The sequence below is a fragment of the Rana temporaria genome, chromosome 5 (assembly GCF_905171775.1).
Source record: "Rana temporaria chromosome 5, aRanTem1.1, whole genome shotgun sequence".
Taxonomy (NCBI): Eukaryota; Metazoa; Chordata; class Amphibia; order Anura; family Ranidae; genus Rana; species Rana temporaria.
In genome coordinates, this window is record NC_053493.1 from 171256369 (window position 1) to 171273245 (window position 16877).

At 44.9% G+C, this 16877-nt stretch overlaps 1 protein-coding gene across 1 annotated transcript in view; it reads right to left on the reverse strand.

The window, feature by feature from the left end:
• ACAA1 (acetyl-CoA acyltransferase 1) overlaps positions 1-13443 on the reverse strand; it is a 58354-nt gene extending 44911 nt beyond the window's left edge. The window contains exons 1-2 of the mRNA XM_040353382.1: positions 13220-13443; positions 4894-4987 (exon numbers count right to left, since the gene is read on the reverse strand). Of these exons, the coding sequence (XP_040209316.1) occupies positions 4894-4987; positions 13220-13375 (250 nt within the window). The 5' untranslated portion in view covers positions 13376-13443. The remainder of the gene's footprint in view (positions 1-4893; positions 4988-13219) is intronic.
• Positions 13444-16877: the final 3434 nt, after the last annotated feature.

Sequence of the window (16877 nt, forward strand, 5' to 3'; positions counted from 1 at the left end):
ATGTCACATTTTTTGTAGCCTCTTTGGCTATTTTTGTTTTCAGGGTGGACCTCAGCTTTAAGGCAGGGGTCAGCAAACAAGGGGTTAAAGCAGGCAGTGTTGTGTTGCTTTCTCACCACCTGCTTTAACCCCTTGGCCCCCAAAGAAGCATGCAGTTGTGGGGCTTTTGCAGAGTGGCCCCATTTACTTGAATGGGTTGCGATTGGCAGGCAGTAGTACCCACAAAAAGCAATAGGGGGCTTAATTTCTGCTGTAGCATGTGTACACCTTCGGCTGCTGCCTCATGGTAATACGGCAATTAGAGGTTTAAATCCACTGTAAGGAGGTGACACTGTCCAGTGATCTTTGACTTCTCCCATGTTGTTCAGATAGATCTCCACCTCTTTGGGGTTGCCTATTGTGGCTTAAGGCATGCTGCGGCCAACTACTTATCTTTGTTTGGCACTGTATCATCCTATCTTGCAGTCTGCCCTACAGCAGTCCCCCGGCCTCCTTAAATTTCTTAGACATTGCATGTGCGCACGGAGTGGCACAGCGGGATATGTTTAGGATGTAGACCAGGATCTACTGTTAGACACATATGTTTAAATTGGCAGCAGATCAAGCAATGCAAAAATTGTTTATGATCTAAACTTTACTTTTAGAAATGTTCATATACAGTACATAAAATTGTATTTCACCCTGAGAAGGTACAAGGGCCGAAATGACGACACTCCCTCTCTCCATCACTCTCCCTTTCTTTTCCCCTCTTTTCTTTCCTTTTTCTCTTTGGAGACCCCTAGTGTCTCCGGTTGCTTTGATACTTAGAAGTTAAGTCTACTGCTCAGTTTAGCCATAACATGTGGTTAGTCCGGAAGGACAATGGTCAGCTTGCACTTCGCCATGTTGGCGGCACTGGTTTTAATAGGCAAGCTGGCATACTTGCAATTGCTAGGCAGAGATAACATGCACGCCCTAGGCTACTGTTAAGGTGTTTATTCTTTATGTTCCCCCTGCGGGGCTGGGGCTCTGTATGGCTGTATGTTATGTACATTTGAACCATTAACCAATAAAATTGTTATTGATAAAAAAAAAAATATTTCAAATAAAGCTAAACTGTGGTAATATCTTTAAATAAACAATTTCCAAGGGTTTAAAGCTTTTAAAATTGATTTTTTTTGCTCATCAAGAATGCACGTTCGGGAAATACTGAGTTGAACAACTACTAAAAGTAGCTTATAATAGAATTCAGAATATTTTTTTTTTTTTTAAATCAGAATAAAAATTGTATTAACCACTTGCCGACCAGCCCCCATCCTACCATAGCAGGTCGGCTCGATCCCGCAAATCACCGTAGCTCTACATCGGTCCCTTTAACAGCTATAGCAGGTGCAAGCGCCCACTGCACAGTGGAGGAGCGGATGCGCGTGGCCGGCAGCCATGATCACTCACAGAGAGCCAGAACGGGGATCAGTCAATGTAAACAAACAGATCCCCGTTCTGCCAGGGGAGTACAGTGTGATCGTCTGTTCCTAGTGATTAGGAACAGCGATCTCGCTGTACTCCCTGTCAGTCCCCTCCCCCCACAGTTACAAACACCTTCCAGGGAACACATTTAACCCATTGATCGTTCTAGTGTTAACCCATTCCCTGCCAATGTCATTTATACAGTAATCAGTGCATTTTTATAGCACTGATCACTCTATAAGTGTAGCTGGCCCCCCCCCCCCAAAAAATATATATATTAAGTGTCAAAAAGGTCTGATCTGTCCGCCGCAATGTCACAGTCCCTCTAAAAATTGCCAGTAAAATTATATATATATATATATATATATATATATATATATATATATATATATATATATATATATATATATAATAAAAAAAATGTGATAGAAAGAAATGCCAGAAATATTTCCCCTATTTTCTAGATGCTATAACGTTTGTGCAAACCAATCAATATACACTTATTGCTATTTTTTTTAACCAAAAATATGTAGAAAAATACATATTGGCCTAAACTAATGAAGATTTTTTTTTCCATTTTTGGGGGGGAAAAAAAAAAAAGGACGTAAATTTTGTTTGGGTACAACCTCGCATTTCAGTTAAGACGACGCAGTACTGCATCGCCAAAAATTGCCTGGTCATTAAGGGGTTAAATATTCTGGGGCTGAAGTGGCTAACAACTTCTTAACAGTACAGAAAATGTTTGTTTCATCATACAATATTTTCAAAGAAATCGTAGTAGAACAATACTCTTTTATATAACCAAAGCAGGTATATACACCAAAATTAAACCTAAAAAAAAAAAAAAAAAGAAGGAAGGAAGGTGGCCCCAACATATCCCCTTCCCAAAACCCTGGATTTTTTTTATTTTAAAAAGAGGATACTTGGCAGGTGGAATTTTTATTTACAATGTACTATTTTAATAGACATTTCTGGAAAATAAAGAGTTAAAAGTCAAACTAGTTCACAACAAAGCAGCTAACAACTTTGTAAACTGTTCAAAGGTTGACAATATCTCCTGTCAGAAGTCTGCCTTCAACTTTGTCCCACAAACAGCAGAAATCACAGCGAACTGCATACAGGGAGAGTTAGTTGCACAACTTTTACAGGTTCCATTGATATATGTGCCCCTATTGGGGAGATTTCCCCATGCTTCTTGTCATAGGGACAGTGGGGGTCAAATCACTAATGCTTATTGCATGCATTATTTGTGTTTTATACAAAATTTTGCATGTCATATTGAAAGTGTCAATTCACTAAAGTTAAATACTGCAAATGTGTAATAACCAACGGTCAACAATAAAAACATTAAAAAATAAATAAAATAAAAAAATTGCATTAAAATCAATAAAAAATAAATTAAAAAAAAGAGTCACTTGTTAATTATCTTGTGGTCTAGCCACTCGTTATTTTAAGAGTATATAAAAATAATAGTTGCAACATTTAGCAGTGGTATTACTACAGCTCTTGGTTGTCAGGAAGCCAGCAGCCACTGGCATCCTAACAATCAGTGACTCATTCCTGTCCAACTAAATAGCTATTGCTCGCGGCCAGCGGACATTGCGGCCGCTGGCCAGGCACATCGGCTCTGTCGTTGGGCACGCCTCCTTTTGCTCTTAAAGCGGCCGACGTATACCTACGGCGATTTGTGCAGCCGTGCCAACCAGCTGCAGTATAATGATGGCAAGAGGTTAAAGTGGAACTTTATTTTCTTACTAAATCCCGCTAGATAAAAACAGGCTGGCCCCTTTAGCAGGTATAGTTATGTAAAAAAAAATAAAAAATAAGTGTTTATACTGTTTCAAATCCAGTAATACACTGTCTCATCCTGCTGTGCACATGCTCAGTCGCTCTCCATTTTTAGACACTGTCCAGTTTGTAGAGGCCGATCTGCTGACAGCCTTAACTCAGCGTTAAACCCCCCATCCTTTACAGCCAAGAAGTCGCTTCTGTTTGATCTGCAACTGCCATGGTGCTGCACGTGATCAGTTATGGCACCAGCCATTTGATGGTTCGACAGTTTGGTTGAGGACACAAGCAAACGTGACAGTTAGCAATCCCGGTGTTCTATCAATTAGTGCCCTCCGTTGAAAAGTGCCCGCGCATGCGCAGAACAGAATGGCACTCCATGCTGATTTGCCAATCAGCTGGAGTGATGTCACCATAGCGCATATCGTAGGAAGTTTTTTTTTTTTTGACAGGAGATACCATTTCAGGGGCACAACTGGAAGCTACGCAAAGAGCGGAGGGACACCGTAGATTTCAGATTGTGCATCGCTGTAAACCCATGGCGCAACAGCAAGGCACAATATAACAAATACGGTGTCCCTCCACTGTTTGCATAGCAATAAATTCTGCACAAGAAATGGTATCTCCCATTGAAAAAAGACTCCTATGATGTGCGCATGCGCTATGGTGCTATCACTCCAGCTGATTGGGAAATCAGCTGGAGTGCTGTGCCATTCTGCGCAAGTGTGGGCACTTTTTGACAATGGGCACATATCGACATTCCAGGAATGTAACGTGTTTTTTTAAACCGTTAAATCGGTGGGTTTAGTTCCGCTTTATGATTTACCCCTGGGGCTCTGGGCTTCAGCAAAATGGCAACCTCCAGCAAGAAGAAACAGGAGCAATGCTGGAGGCAATTTACAGCACACACTAATTTTGGTAGCATAATTAAAGAACATTATCTTTTATCAAGTTGCTATTGGTAAAATTCCACAGTAAACCTGCCCACACCCTCCCTTCTAATTCCTTTCTAAATACCATGTGAAAGATGTGAGTACTTGCCTATTCTGAGGGCGCTGCTCTGATCACTTGATCGGCTTCAGGGGAAAAAGAGGGACAGCCAACAATGGATACCCCATAGCAAGCCTATGGATGATGTCACTGCATCTGCAGCTATTGTCGGACATCTTTTCTCTCCCCTGAAGCTGGCCTCTCGGGAGATTATATGACTGGACCAGAGTGCCCTCAGAGTAGGTAAACATCTTCTTTTCATAGGGTAGTTAGAATAGGAGTTAGAAAGGGGTGGGAGCAGGTTCAGGCATAGTTAGGAACAGCATGGACCTGCACTTTATTTACAGTTATCAACCCTTGCTCTACTAAGGACCAGCTCTGTGCTATTATTATACAGAATGTTTATAGCACCAACAGTTTACTCAGCGCTTTACAACATTGGGGCATACAGTGCAGTTACAATACAGGAGAAATCAGAGGGCCCGGCTGGGTAGAGCTTACAATCTAAGAGCTAACTCACCAGTATGTTACTTATCTCATGTTTCCAGGCACCTCTACTAGAGCTGGGACCAATGTGTATTCTTCAGAGTGAGAATCTGTGCATTTTATTCAGAATGCTAGAAGGGCTCCCTGATAAAGAATTATAGAGGAGCTGGGATTTCAACTTACCAACGCAAATATCTCCGACTAACTCAGGCTTCAGGTTGACGTCCTTCAAAACTGCAGTCATAACACTGGTCAGAAGTTCATCTGGTGTAGTATCCTAAAAAAAAATAATAATAATAATAATAATAATAATAAAGGTTATCATTAAAAAGGTAAGAGCTTATTAAAAAGGTATTGTTCACACCTAAGCAGGTGTAATAATAGGCATGTTTTTTTTATTGCATGGACAGAGGAATAATAAAGGACATATACTATCTCTTTTATTGCAGAGACCTTTCAGTACCATTTTTGAGAACCTTGCAGGGTCACTTTAGGATATCTTAGTAGGCAAATAATTCAGTGATAGGTAAAGCAATATAACTTAACCTTCTTGCAATTCTGCCCAGTTATCGACTATGATGAGTCATCTTGTACTTTCACCCTTGTACTATGGACAATTAGTAAAATGCTTGGTTGAATAATAAAAAGGAGCATTTTGAAATAGAGACAGCAACAAGTTTTTAGAAAACTATCATGATATTTTTTGGAATGTTCTGCAAAAAGTTGCACCATATTCAAACCACTCATTTTAGTTTATTTAAAAAAGATCAACTTCTGATCTTGGAACAGATGCACTAATCCGCATCCTGGCTACTGGCACGACACGGCAGGGTTTGGCAACATTGGCTGTCACTTAGGGGCTGCACGATATTTGGCGTTGGAAACACCCCCAGACAAGGGCCTTCACCTGTCATTCTGCCTCCCACAGGACTTTCTCCTGCACTGACCTGCGGGGGGGATCTGGCCTGCCTAGAGTTTGTGACATTGAAATCCAGCCCTGGGGCATTTTGGACCAGGCTCCGATCCTTCGGACCCTGGACCTGTCGATTGCCCCCTCAGACAGACTGTGGCAGCTGTCCAGATACTGCGTCTCAGACGCGGAGGTGGAGACGAAATTTAGAGGAGAAATGGAGACGTACTGGAGAGTCAATGCTGGCTCGGCCACTGCGTCTTCTATCTGGGATGCCTTCAAGGCATATTCCAGGGGACAGTACCAGACCATCATAATGGAGGTTCGTAGGGGGCGCAGGGTGGAACTTACTGGACTGGAGGCAAAGGCGACTAGACAGGAAGCTTTGTATGTCCACTCCCAGGACCCCCAGAGCTATGACTGACATTAATCCCCATCAAGAGAAATTCTCCTTTTTGTGGACAACTCTGACGCAGAAGAAGTTACTCCACCAAACCCAGTGGATATTTGAACAGGCTGAAAAGACTGGTCGCCTGTTGGCCTGGCTATCCAAGGAGCAGTCCGTTGGTATGACCATAGTACAGATCCTTGCCCCTGATGGTTCTAATCTCTCCACTCCGGAAGAGATTAACCAAGAGTTTGCCTCTTATTACCGAGTGCTCTATAGCTCCCGAGCCGAGTATGACCCCCAAGAACTGACAGTCTATCTCGACGATATAGACATCCCAGTTCTTACGTCGCCCTACGCGGACAAACTTGATGCCCCTATTATGGTTGAGGAGATACAGATGGCACTAAAAAAATTATGCAGATGGGAAAATCACCCGGCCCAGATGGTATTCCGGTTGAATTTTATAAAATGTATGCAGAGAAACTGGCTCCTAGGTTCCAATGTCTGCTGGCTAAATCTATGGAGGAGGGTGCCCTTCTTGACTGATAGTGGTCATTCCCAAGCTGGAAAAGGACCCTACTAGTGTTCTTCCTATCGCCCTATTTCCCTCCTAAACCTAGACACTAAGGCCAACAGACTAAACCAGTCATCACGGCCCTGATACATCCGGACCAGACAGGCTTCATGTCTGGTAGGGGCACAGACATTAATATCCCTAGATTACATACACACATTTCGATAGCCGATCCCGCTAACCCGGTGGTGGTAGCCTCACTCGACACCGGAGAACGCCTTTTGGACTCGTCGAGTGGGGCTACCTGTGGGCGGTTTTCTCCAGATTTGGGCCCCGATTTATGTCCTGGTTGCAGTTGCTATATTCCCATCCTAGAGCTCGTATTCACACCAATGGGAACTTGTCGGAGGTCAGGGGTAACCTCTCTCACCTGCATTGTTCACCTTAGCATTGGAACCCCTTGCCGAGTTCCGTAGGGCTGACACATTGGTTAAAGGCATATGACTAGGCGCGGTGGAGGAGAAAATATCCCTATATGCCGACGACTCCGTCCTATATAATGCTTCCTCCTCCCTACGTGCAGCAATAAATTGGAACAAATCAGTCCTGTTTCCGCTTCACCAGTCCCTACCCCGTCTGGACATGCACATGCCTTTACGTTGGGTGGATGAATTCACTTACCTGGGTGTACAGGTGGGGGATGTGGCTCCTAGGTACCTCAAACGCAATGTCTACCCGCTGTTGTCACCACTTACTCAGCCGTGTACCACAAGGTGGACCCTGCCCTTGACTTCGGTCGGGTGGGAACCTTCTAAAAATGATCTACCTTCCAAAATTCTTGTATTTTTTTTAGACATACCCCGACTCGTATTCCTATGCCCTCTTTCCGTCACCTTGAAAGCGTAGTGATCGTCTCTGTTTGGGCTTGAAGCCCCCAAGTGTGGCAAAACATATACTCTACCTTCCATTATCAAGAGGGGGACTAGCACTTCCCAACTTATTGGTATACTATTGGGCTGCAGTACTGGTCACTGTGAGGGGGTGGTTCTCCCAGCCCCGGCAGAACCCTGCGGTCACATTGGAGGCGGCTCTCCTAGGCTCCTATGCAGCATTATCCCTCTGTGACAGGCCCCATGAAAACCACAATCCAGGTGTGGCGGTGTTCCAGAGCAGCACTCCTGAAACAGCCCTGCGATTCCCCGCACACCCTGCTTTGGGGAAATCCTTTGCTTCCCCACCTGTATACACTTCCTGACCCTGCAGGGTGGGCTAGGAAGGGAATTGCTACCATCAGACAGGTGATGCCACGGGGCGAAATTGCAACAGACTCACTGCCTTCTGGAATCCTTCCTTTTTAGGTACTGGCAGCTCAAACACGCTCTTCGGGCCCAGTTCCCGACTCAGGTGATGCTCGAGCCTGATTCAATCAAGCGTCTCCTGATCTCGAGGGTGTTAGACAAACCCCTGTCCTCCCTCTATTTATATCTGACTGTAACTCATGACATCAAGACTACTAGATCAATTTATAAATGGAAGATGGGCATCCCCTCTTTGGGAGAGGGGGAATGGGAGAATTGCTTATCTTCATTCATCCCCTTCATGATTGCGGCTAAGGATAGGTTCATACAGTTGAAGTTCCTCCATAGAGCGTACTACACCCCACAGAGGCTGGCGGGCATTTACCCCAGTCTCAGCCCCTGTTGCACTAGGTGTGCCCTTGAACCGGGTACCTTCTTTCATATGGTCTGGTCCTGTCCCAAGCTCCGACCCTTTTGGAGCACAGTGGTGGATAATCTGGGATCTTTATGCAGGATAGACATACCTCTGGAACCCTTAACCCTGTTACTGAGCCATTTAGAAGATATAGAAGGGGACCGATATGTCAAATTGTGCCTTACTTACTCGTTATTCAATGCCAGAAGGGAAATCTTACTCAAATGGAAGCAGAGGGAGGCCCCTTCCAGGAAATCATGCAAAAAGACTATTAATACTGTGCTACCACTCTACCGAATCACATATGAGAGTAGAAATTGCCCGGAGAAGTTTGACAAGGTGTGGTCAAACTGGATCAACGCATGCGGTTGATCCCTGGTTGACCGAGTGTCGCCTCACGATGGGGATAGGGGGCTTGGTTGGATGCCTCTGGGCCTTGTCTGCCTTCCCCATCCCCTGGGTTGCTTCCCCCCTGCCGGGGGACCCCCCATCCACTGTCCTCTCCACACTCTGAGCTTTGCCTCCCCCTCTCTTTCATCTTGATGGTATGCTTCAGTTATTACCGGGTTAGGATAGATTACTGGCTCCTAAACCCCATAGAGAATCTGTGGGGTATTGTCAAGTTGAAGATGAGAGACACCAGACCCAACAATGCAGAAGAGCTAAAAGCCACTATCAAAGCAACCAGGGCTTCCATAACACCTCAGCAGTGCCACACGCTGATCGCCTCCATGCCACGCCTCATTGATGCAGCAATTCGTGCAAAAGGAGCGCCAACCAAAAATTGAGTGCATATATACTTTTCAGTAAGCCAACATTCCTATATTAAAAATCCTTTTTTTTTTTGTCTTATGTAATATTCTAATTTCCCGAGATACTGAATTTTGGGGTTTTACTGGCTGTAAGCCATTATCATCAAAATTAAAAGAAAGAAAAGCCTCAAATATATCACTCTGTGTGTAATGAATCCAAATACAAGTTTCACTATTTGAACTGAATTACTGAAATACATTTTTAATTACATTCACCTGTATTGAAGCAGTCTGCTTCATCAAACCTTGGGGGTATTTACCGACTACCCCCAGCAAGAAGAACAGTGCTTAAAGCGGAAGTTCAGTCTGTCTGATGCTCAGCTGTGTCTCACAACCGCAAGAATAGTTAAGGTAATCTTCTATTTAGTAGGGCTGGGCGATTTTGGCCAAAAATAAATAAATCTGCAATAAAAAAATCTTGATTCACGATTCGAATCAAGTTTTTTTTTCCCTGATGGACGCCGGTCCGGCAGGAGTTTTTAAGCGAGGCCGCGGCTTCGGCCTAGTCCGCTGTTATCCTGGGAAAAGGCCACGGACTAGGCCAAAGCCGCAGCCTCGCCTAAAAAAATCCTGCCCGAACCTGGGAAAAGGCTGCGGCTTTGGCCTAGTTCGTGGCCTTTTCCCAGGATCGCAGCGGACTAGGCCGAAGCCGCGGCCTTGCTTAAAAGCTCCTGCCGGCGCCGGTCCCATGAAAAAAAAAATTGGATTCGGTCAAAATCTGAATCGATTTCCCCTTGCAACTCGATACAGATTTTAAATCGATTTTTTCCCCAGCCCTACTATTTAGGTTATTTTCCAATTTTTATACGTGTTTATTTTTGTGCTACTTTAAAGGCCCTGACGAAGCGGGGCTTCCTGCGAAAAGCATAGGCCAAACTTCTGATCTACTCTACAAGGATCTGCACACCCTGGACCAAAGAAACAGTAAACTGTACTCTATTTCAGACTACTATCTTTTTAAGGTTTCCATCCATGGATGGTGAATAAAATTTTTCTATGCCGTTTTAAAATTGTGGTAACGATCGTATTTCAAGCCCACCCAACTTCATATATTTTTTGATTATTGATTTAAAGCAGCTGTGTAAACTTAGGCCCCTTTCACACGGGGCGGATCAGTAATGATCCGCCCCGTGAACCTCGGCTTGCTCAGCGGGGATCGCTCCATTGATCCCCACTGAGCCGGTGTATTGTCACATTCTGCTGCCTATCGTAGAATGCTGCGGAAGTCACGTGGCGGCCAACTGCGCATGCGCGATGCGTTCCAAACGCAAGTGCGATGCGTTCCAATGGATTCACGATAGTACACACCAGTGAAACCTCGGTCCGCATCCAGGCTCTTACCTTAACATCCTCGTGGATTGGAGGATGTAAAAAAAAAAGAGCCAGGAGGCCAAGCGAGCTGGCCGACTGGCCACTTTCCTCTAATTCCATGTCGCCCTGAATGCCGGGTTCGCTGGTGTGTACTGTCGTAAATCTATTGGAACGCATCGCACTTGCCTTTGGAAAGGATAGCGCATGCGTAGTTGGCCGCTACGTGACTGCCGCAGCATTCTACGATAGGCAGCAGAATGTGACACTACACCAACGGATGACACACTGTGCAGGGACCGCCCTCCCCTATGGGGGGGGGGGGGAAATCGGATGAACACGGACTCCATAGAGGAGCACGAAGCGCCCGTTCAGGTCTGCCTAAAAAACTGGCAGGTGGACCTGAACGGACCGCCTGTGTGAAAGAGCCCTAAAGAAAATCATGAAAACATGGCCCGTTGGGGGTACTTGAGGCACGAGGTTGAGAACCACTGTTGTAAACAACACAGAGCTCTCTTCTGTAATTGATGGAGCCGATCAGCCAGCAATGAATCATTGGCTGGGATCTGAGGATTGCTTGTGCCGTAACTAATCACAGAATAGTTGGGGTGGCGGGCGCACGCTCGCCTTACCCAGAAGTGGCGATCACGTACCAGATACACGATCCAACACACAGCGACCACCCTGCTACAGTAGATGTATATGGGGTGGTCGCTTAGTTGATCTGCATCATAAACGCATCTGTGTTTTCCATGTATTCCAATGGCCCTAGTTCACACTAGTGTAGTGTGTTCCAGAGCAGTCAACAAAAGTAGAACATTTTTTTCTGTATGATTGCATCTGGAACTCAGCAAAACACATCAAAATTGCTCCAGAACACATATAGCCTCAACTAGGGATGAGCTCCAGTGTGTTCGCACAGTCCACGTGCAGAGCCCGCCAGGAAGTCGGCACTGCGCTGCGCTAATCACAGGCAGAAAGACATTTCCCGATCTCTGACGCTGAGCATCGGGACAATGTCTCCCTGCCTGTGATTAGCGCAGCGCCTACTTCCTGGCAGCTCTGCGCGTGGAGTGTGCGAACATGCCGAAGCTCATTCCTAATCCTCAACTAAGATGAAGAAAACAAAGAGGGGAAGAAAACAGACCAGAATGCATCAAAAACATGCATGTAAAAACGCATCTGGAATGCAGAAATTATGGTGTTGTCTGGCCCAACCATGCCCACAAGAAGGGCTCCATTCACTTTTACGGGGTGCATCTCCTGAACTTGACGCCCTACTTTCTATGCCCTCAATGCTATGTATGGGGCTGAGGCTTTGGAAGACATCTGAGGTGCAACTTTCCTTTTATTTGCCTTTCTATCCATTGTATGTATGTTGTGATGCAGATATACTGCACATATCCAAGCTGTGCAATAATGGATCCACATTGCACTATATAATATATCACCTCTCAGATCTTTCATGCGTATCAGAAATACAAACGGTGGTCATTCTTGACAACCAATCAGCATGCTAAAGCCCCATACACATTATTAGATTTTGTCTTCAGATTCACCAAAAACTCTTAAGGTTTGACCTCATATTATATGGTTTTGGTGCCGTATTTATCGGCGTATACGCGCACTTTTTTTCCCAGGGCAAAATCGTGGGTGCGCGATATACGCCGATACCCGCTTCGTGTTTGAACCACTGCGCCGACATATACCGAGCGCAGTACACTCGGGTATAGTCGGGCAGGCTCGGCTCCTCTCGCGGTCACGTCCTGTGCGTCCTTTATGCGAAAGGAGCCGAGCCTGCCCGACTATACCCGAGTGTACTGCGCTCGGTATATGTCGGCGCAGTAGTTCGAACACAGCGGGAAGGAAGGACACCACGATGGCCGCAGAAGGATGCCGGACCGAAAGAGGCCGCCGATGGACGACGGGCATCCAAACTGTAAGTATTTTTTTTTCAGGAATTTTCCTTCAAGTTCGGGGGTGCGCGCTATACGATGGGGCGCGTTATAGCAAGATAAATACGGTAAATCTGAAGACAACAATCTAATAGTGTGTATGGGGCTTTAGTATACAGTAGTCAACTAAAGCTGAGTGTAGTGAATTGCAACGCAACACAGTTATAAGGAAGGAAGAAAGAAAAGAAAAGAAAAGAAAAGAACTTTCCGAATACAAGAGATGACATGACTTGTATGGTCTGTTTCTATAGCCGTTATTTTATTGACCAAAGCCCCACCCCCAACTTTTTTCCCCCTAATTCTTTATTTCATTTGACCAGGTTACAGGGTAAGTAATAGAACTTTCTCAAAAATTCAGATCAGCTGATACAGGAACATGAGTAACAAGAGGAAATGTCGCCCACAAAGATCAGACTAATGTTATGTACACACAATCAGAAAGTCGTACGAAAAATATCGCTTTCAAATCGATCGTATGATAATCTGATTGTTAGCGCACAGCTTCCGAGAGCCGGTCATGACAGTTCATCTGATATTATCCGATGGGACAAGCAGGAACATTTTTCTTGTATGTTACTAGATTGGACGATTTTCGTTTAATCAGTACAGCTTTTGTTCAAAAATACAATATAAATACACTCCAACAAATGACATGACTTCTGAATTGTTATTCTGTTGTATGAGAATGTTCACATAATTTTCAATATGAGATTAGCATAAAAAAAAAAAAAAACGAACGATCATCGTGTGTACCAGGCATTAGAGAACATACAATCTGCAGATAAAGTTCATCAAAACGTCCATTCATGACAATGCTTTGTGATGAATGACTTTTGCCCCATTTTGGGTCATTTTTGCCCTGGGAAGTCATGTTATACAATGCTACTCTAAGCCCTGTCATGTTACCTTGAAGCCGCCTCTCTTGGCTCTACAGATGGGAGTCCTCCTGCCATGGATGATGACAATGTCCTGAGATCGGTCCCCAGCAGCAGAGGTGAGCTCAGCCTGTACCCCTCTGGGTGCCCCCGGGAGATGTCCCAGCACGACCCGCACTCTGTGCATGGTGACAGCTCGATGTGTGACACAACCTCACACACTCAGGCTGCTGGAGTAGTCTGAAGGAGGAGCTATCATGTCATGTGACTGTCACATGATCAGACTGAACCTCTGGAGATTACTTGTTCACACCATGTATACAGAGACGTGAGTTGTTCCTGCACCTGTCTCTGCAAAAACACGAAGAAAACAATTGTTCTCTGTGAGGCTGATTTACTAAGACTGGAGAGTGCAAAATGTGGTGCAGCTCTGCATAGAAAACAATCAGCTTCCACATTATTATTTTTTTGCTGACAAGCTGAAGTTAGAAGCTGATTGGATACCACGCAGAGCTGCACCAGATTTTACACTCTTCATTTTTAGTAAATCAACTTCTATTTGTCCTTTATCTGGATCACTGTGAAGCTGACAATTCTAATCCTATTATGAGCATTGATTGTTTAACTACTTGCCGCCCGTGCTATAGTCGAAAGACGGCTACAGCACGGGTCCTAATTGCCGGGAAGGCATCCCTGTGGGCCGCGCGTAGCGCACTCTGCGATCACTGAGGGCAAGATTCACAAAGAGTTACGCCGGCGTATCAGTAGATACGCCGACGTAACTCAGAATCTAAGCCCGTCATAAGTTTAAATGAATGCTCAAACTGAGATACTCTTAAACCTAGCTAAGATACGAAGGCCTGCGCCGTCGTATCTTAGGGTGCAATTTTTCCGCTGGTCGCTAGGTGACGCTTCCGTTGATTTTGGCGTAGAATATGTAAATGACTAGATACGCCGATTCACGAACGTACGCTTGCCGTCGCAGTAAAGATACGCCGTTTCCGTAAGAGATACGCCGCGTAAAGATAAAGCTGCCCCCTAGGTGGCGTAGCCAATGTTAAGTATGGCCGTCGTTCCCGCATCGAAATTTGAAAATTTTACGTTGTTTGCGTAAGTCGTCCGTGAATGGGCTGGACGTAATTTACGTTCACGTCGAAACCAATACGTCCTTGCGGCGTACTTTAGAGCAATGCACACTGGGATATGTACACGGACGGCGTTCATAAAAAACTTCAATCACGTCGGGTCACCAATAATTTACATAAAACACGCCCCCTCATTTGAATTAGGCGCGCTTACGCCGGCCCCATTTACGCTACGCCGCCGTAACTTAGGAGGCAAGCGCTCTGTGAATACAGCACTTGCCTCTCTGACTTACAGCGGCGTAGCGTAAATACGCTACGCCACCGTATTTGATCGGTTTGAGCAAAAGTTCTAGCGTCTACAAAATATGGAATAGAATTAAGGCATTTTTATATATTTTTATTTTTTTACTCGTAATGGCGGCGATCTGCGATTTTTATTGTGAACGTGACATTGCGGCGGACATATTGGACACTTTTGACACATTTTTGGGACCATTCACATTTACACAGCGATTAGTGCTATAAAACTGCACTGATTACTGTGTAAATGTGACTTGCAGGGAAGGGGTTAACACTAGGGGGCGCTGAAGGGGTTAAATATGTTCCCTAAAGTGTGTTCTAACTATAGGGGGGAGGGGGACTCACAAGGGGAGGAGATCGATGTGTGTTCCTCTGTACTGGGAACACACATCTGTCTTCTCACCGCTGACAGGACATGGATCTGTGTGTTTACACACACAGATCTATGGTTCTGCCATGATTGCGGGTGACCGGCGGACATCGCGGCCGCCAGGCACGCGCACCGGGTCCCGAACAATGCGGCCGGGAATGCCAGGACGTCATATGACGTCCAGTCTGAAAGAGGAAAGGTTCCCGCTGACGTCATTTTACAATGACTCAGTAGGGAAGTGGTTAATACACACTGAGGGGGATCTAATAAAGGTAGCCTTAGGCCGCGTACACACGATCGGACAAAACCGATGAAAACGGACTGAAGTTCAGTTTCATCGGTCCAAACCGACCGTGTGTGGGCCCCATCGTTCAGTTATTCTTCGGTCAAAACCGATGGTTAGTACGCAAAAGCATCGGTTCAAAACCCGCGCATGCTCAGAAACAAGTCGACGCATGCTTGGAAGCATTGAACTTCATTTTTCTCTGCACGTCGTGTGTTTTACGTCACCGCGTTGGACTCGATCGTTTTTTTAACTGATGGTTCGGACCGTTCTCATCGGATGGACCGACCGTGTGTACGCGGCCTTACACACTACAATCTGATTGTGCAATCCCTGTACAATCTCATTGTAATATGAGGACAAACTTATACAATCCAATCAATTTCTATCCAATCACACATGCCTTGACATTACATAGTTGGTAGATCTAAATGAGATTGTACATTGGGGTTGATTTACTAAAGGCAAATCCAAGTGCATTGGAAGTGCTCTGCTGATTTCTATCATTCAATCATGTGCAAGCAAAAATTCATTGCATGTCCCCCTCAGATCTACAGTGACTGCACTTGTAGCGCACTGTGTATTTGCCTTTAGTAAGACAAAATATAGAGCAACTGTGCGAGGCAACCAATCAACTTCTAGCTTTAATTGTCAAAGCTAAATTAACTAGCTAAAGCTAGAAGCTGAGTGGTTACTATGCACAGCTGCTCCAGTTGTAGCCCCCTCCCCCCAGGGATTCTCTCCAAGCCATTTAAGTTGTATTCAGCTTGCTAGAAAATACTATCTATGGCGAGTTATGGAAACCTTGGCACTGCAGATGTCGTGAAACTATAAATCCCGTCATGCCTCTTCTTTTGAGAATCGTGCTTGCGTTTTGGCGACCCGTCAGATTTTGTAACGGAAGTGACATTCCGACGCTGCCATCTTGCTACACCTGACACTCGTCCATAGTAAGGATACAGTGAGAAGGCTGCAAGCGGACATCTTGCTACACCCACAGGAGTTTTGTATTTCACATTTATTTTTATCAGTAAACTCAGTTTATATAGTGAAATACACTATTTAAAAGTCCATCTAACTGTTTAGATGTTGAATTTTAAAAGCAGCGGCGAGCCTGCTGATCTCACAGGGTTGCTTATCCACTTAAGGACCGCCTCCTGCACATATACGTCAGCAGAATGGCACGGCTGGGCACATGTACGTACAGGTACGTTCTGTACTAGTGCCCATCCGTGGGTCGCGGGCGCGCTCCCGCGACCCAGTCCGAAGCTGCGTGACCGGGACCGCGGAGCTGAAGAACGGGGAGAGCCGTGTGTAAACACGGCTTCACTGTGGACAGGTATCGCCACCATTAGTAGTAAAAAAAAAAAAATTAATAAAAATGCAATAAAACTATCCCCTATTTTGTAAACACTATAAATTTTGCGCAAACCAACCGATAAACGCTTATTGCGATTTTTTTTACCAAAAACAGGTAGAAAAATAGGTATCTGCCTAAACTGAGTAAAAAAAAATGTTTTTGATATATTTTTGGGGGATATTTATTATAGCAAAAAGTTAAAAATATTGAATTTTTTTCAAAATTGTGGCTCTATTTTTGTTTATAGCGCAAAAAATAAAAACCGCAGAGGTGATCAAATACCACCAAAAG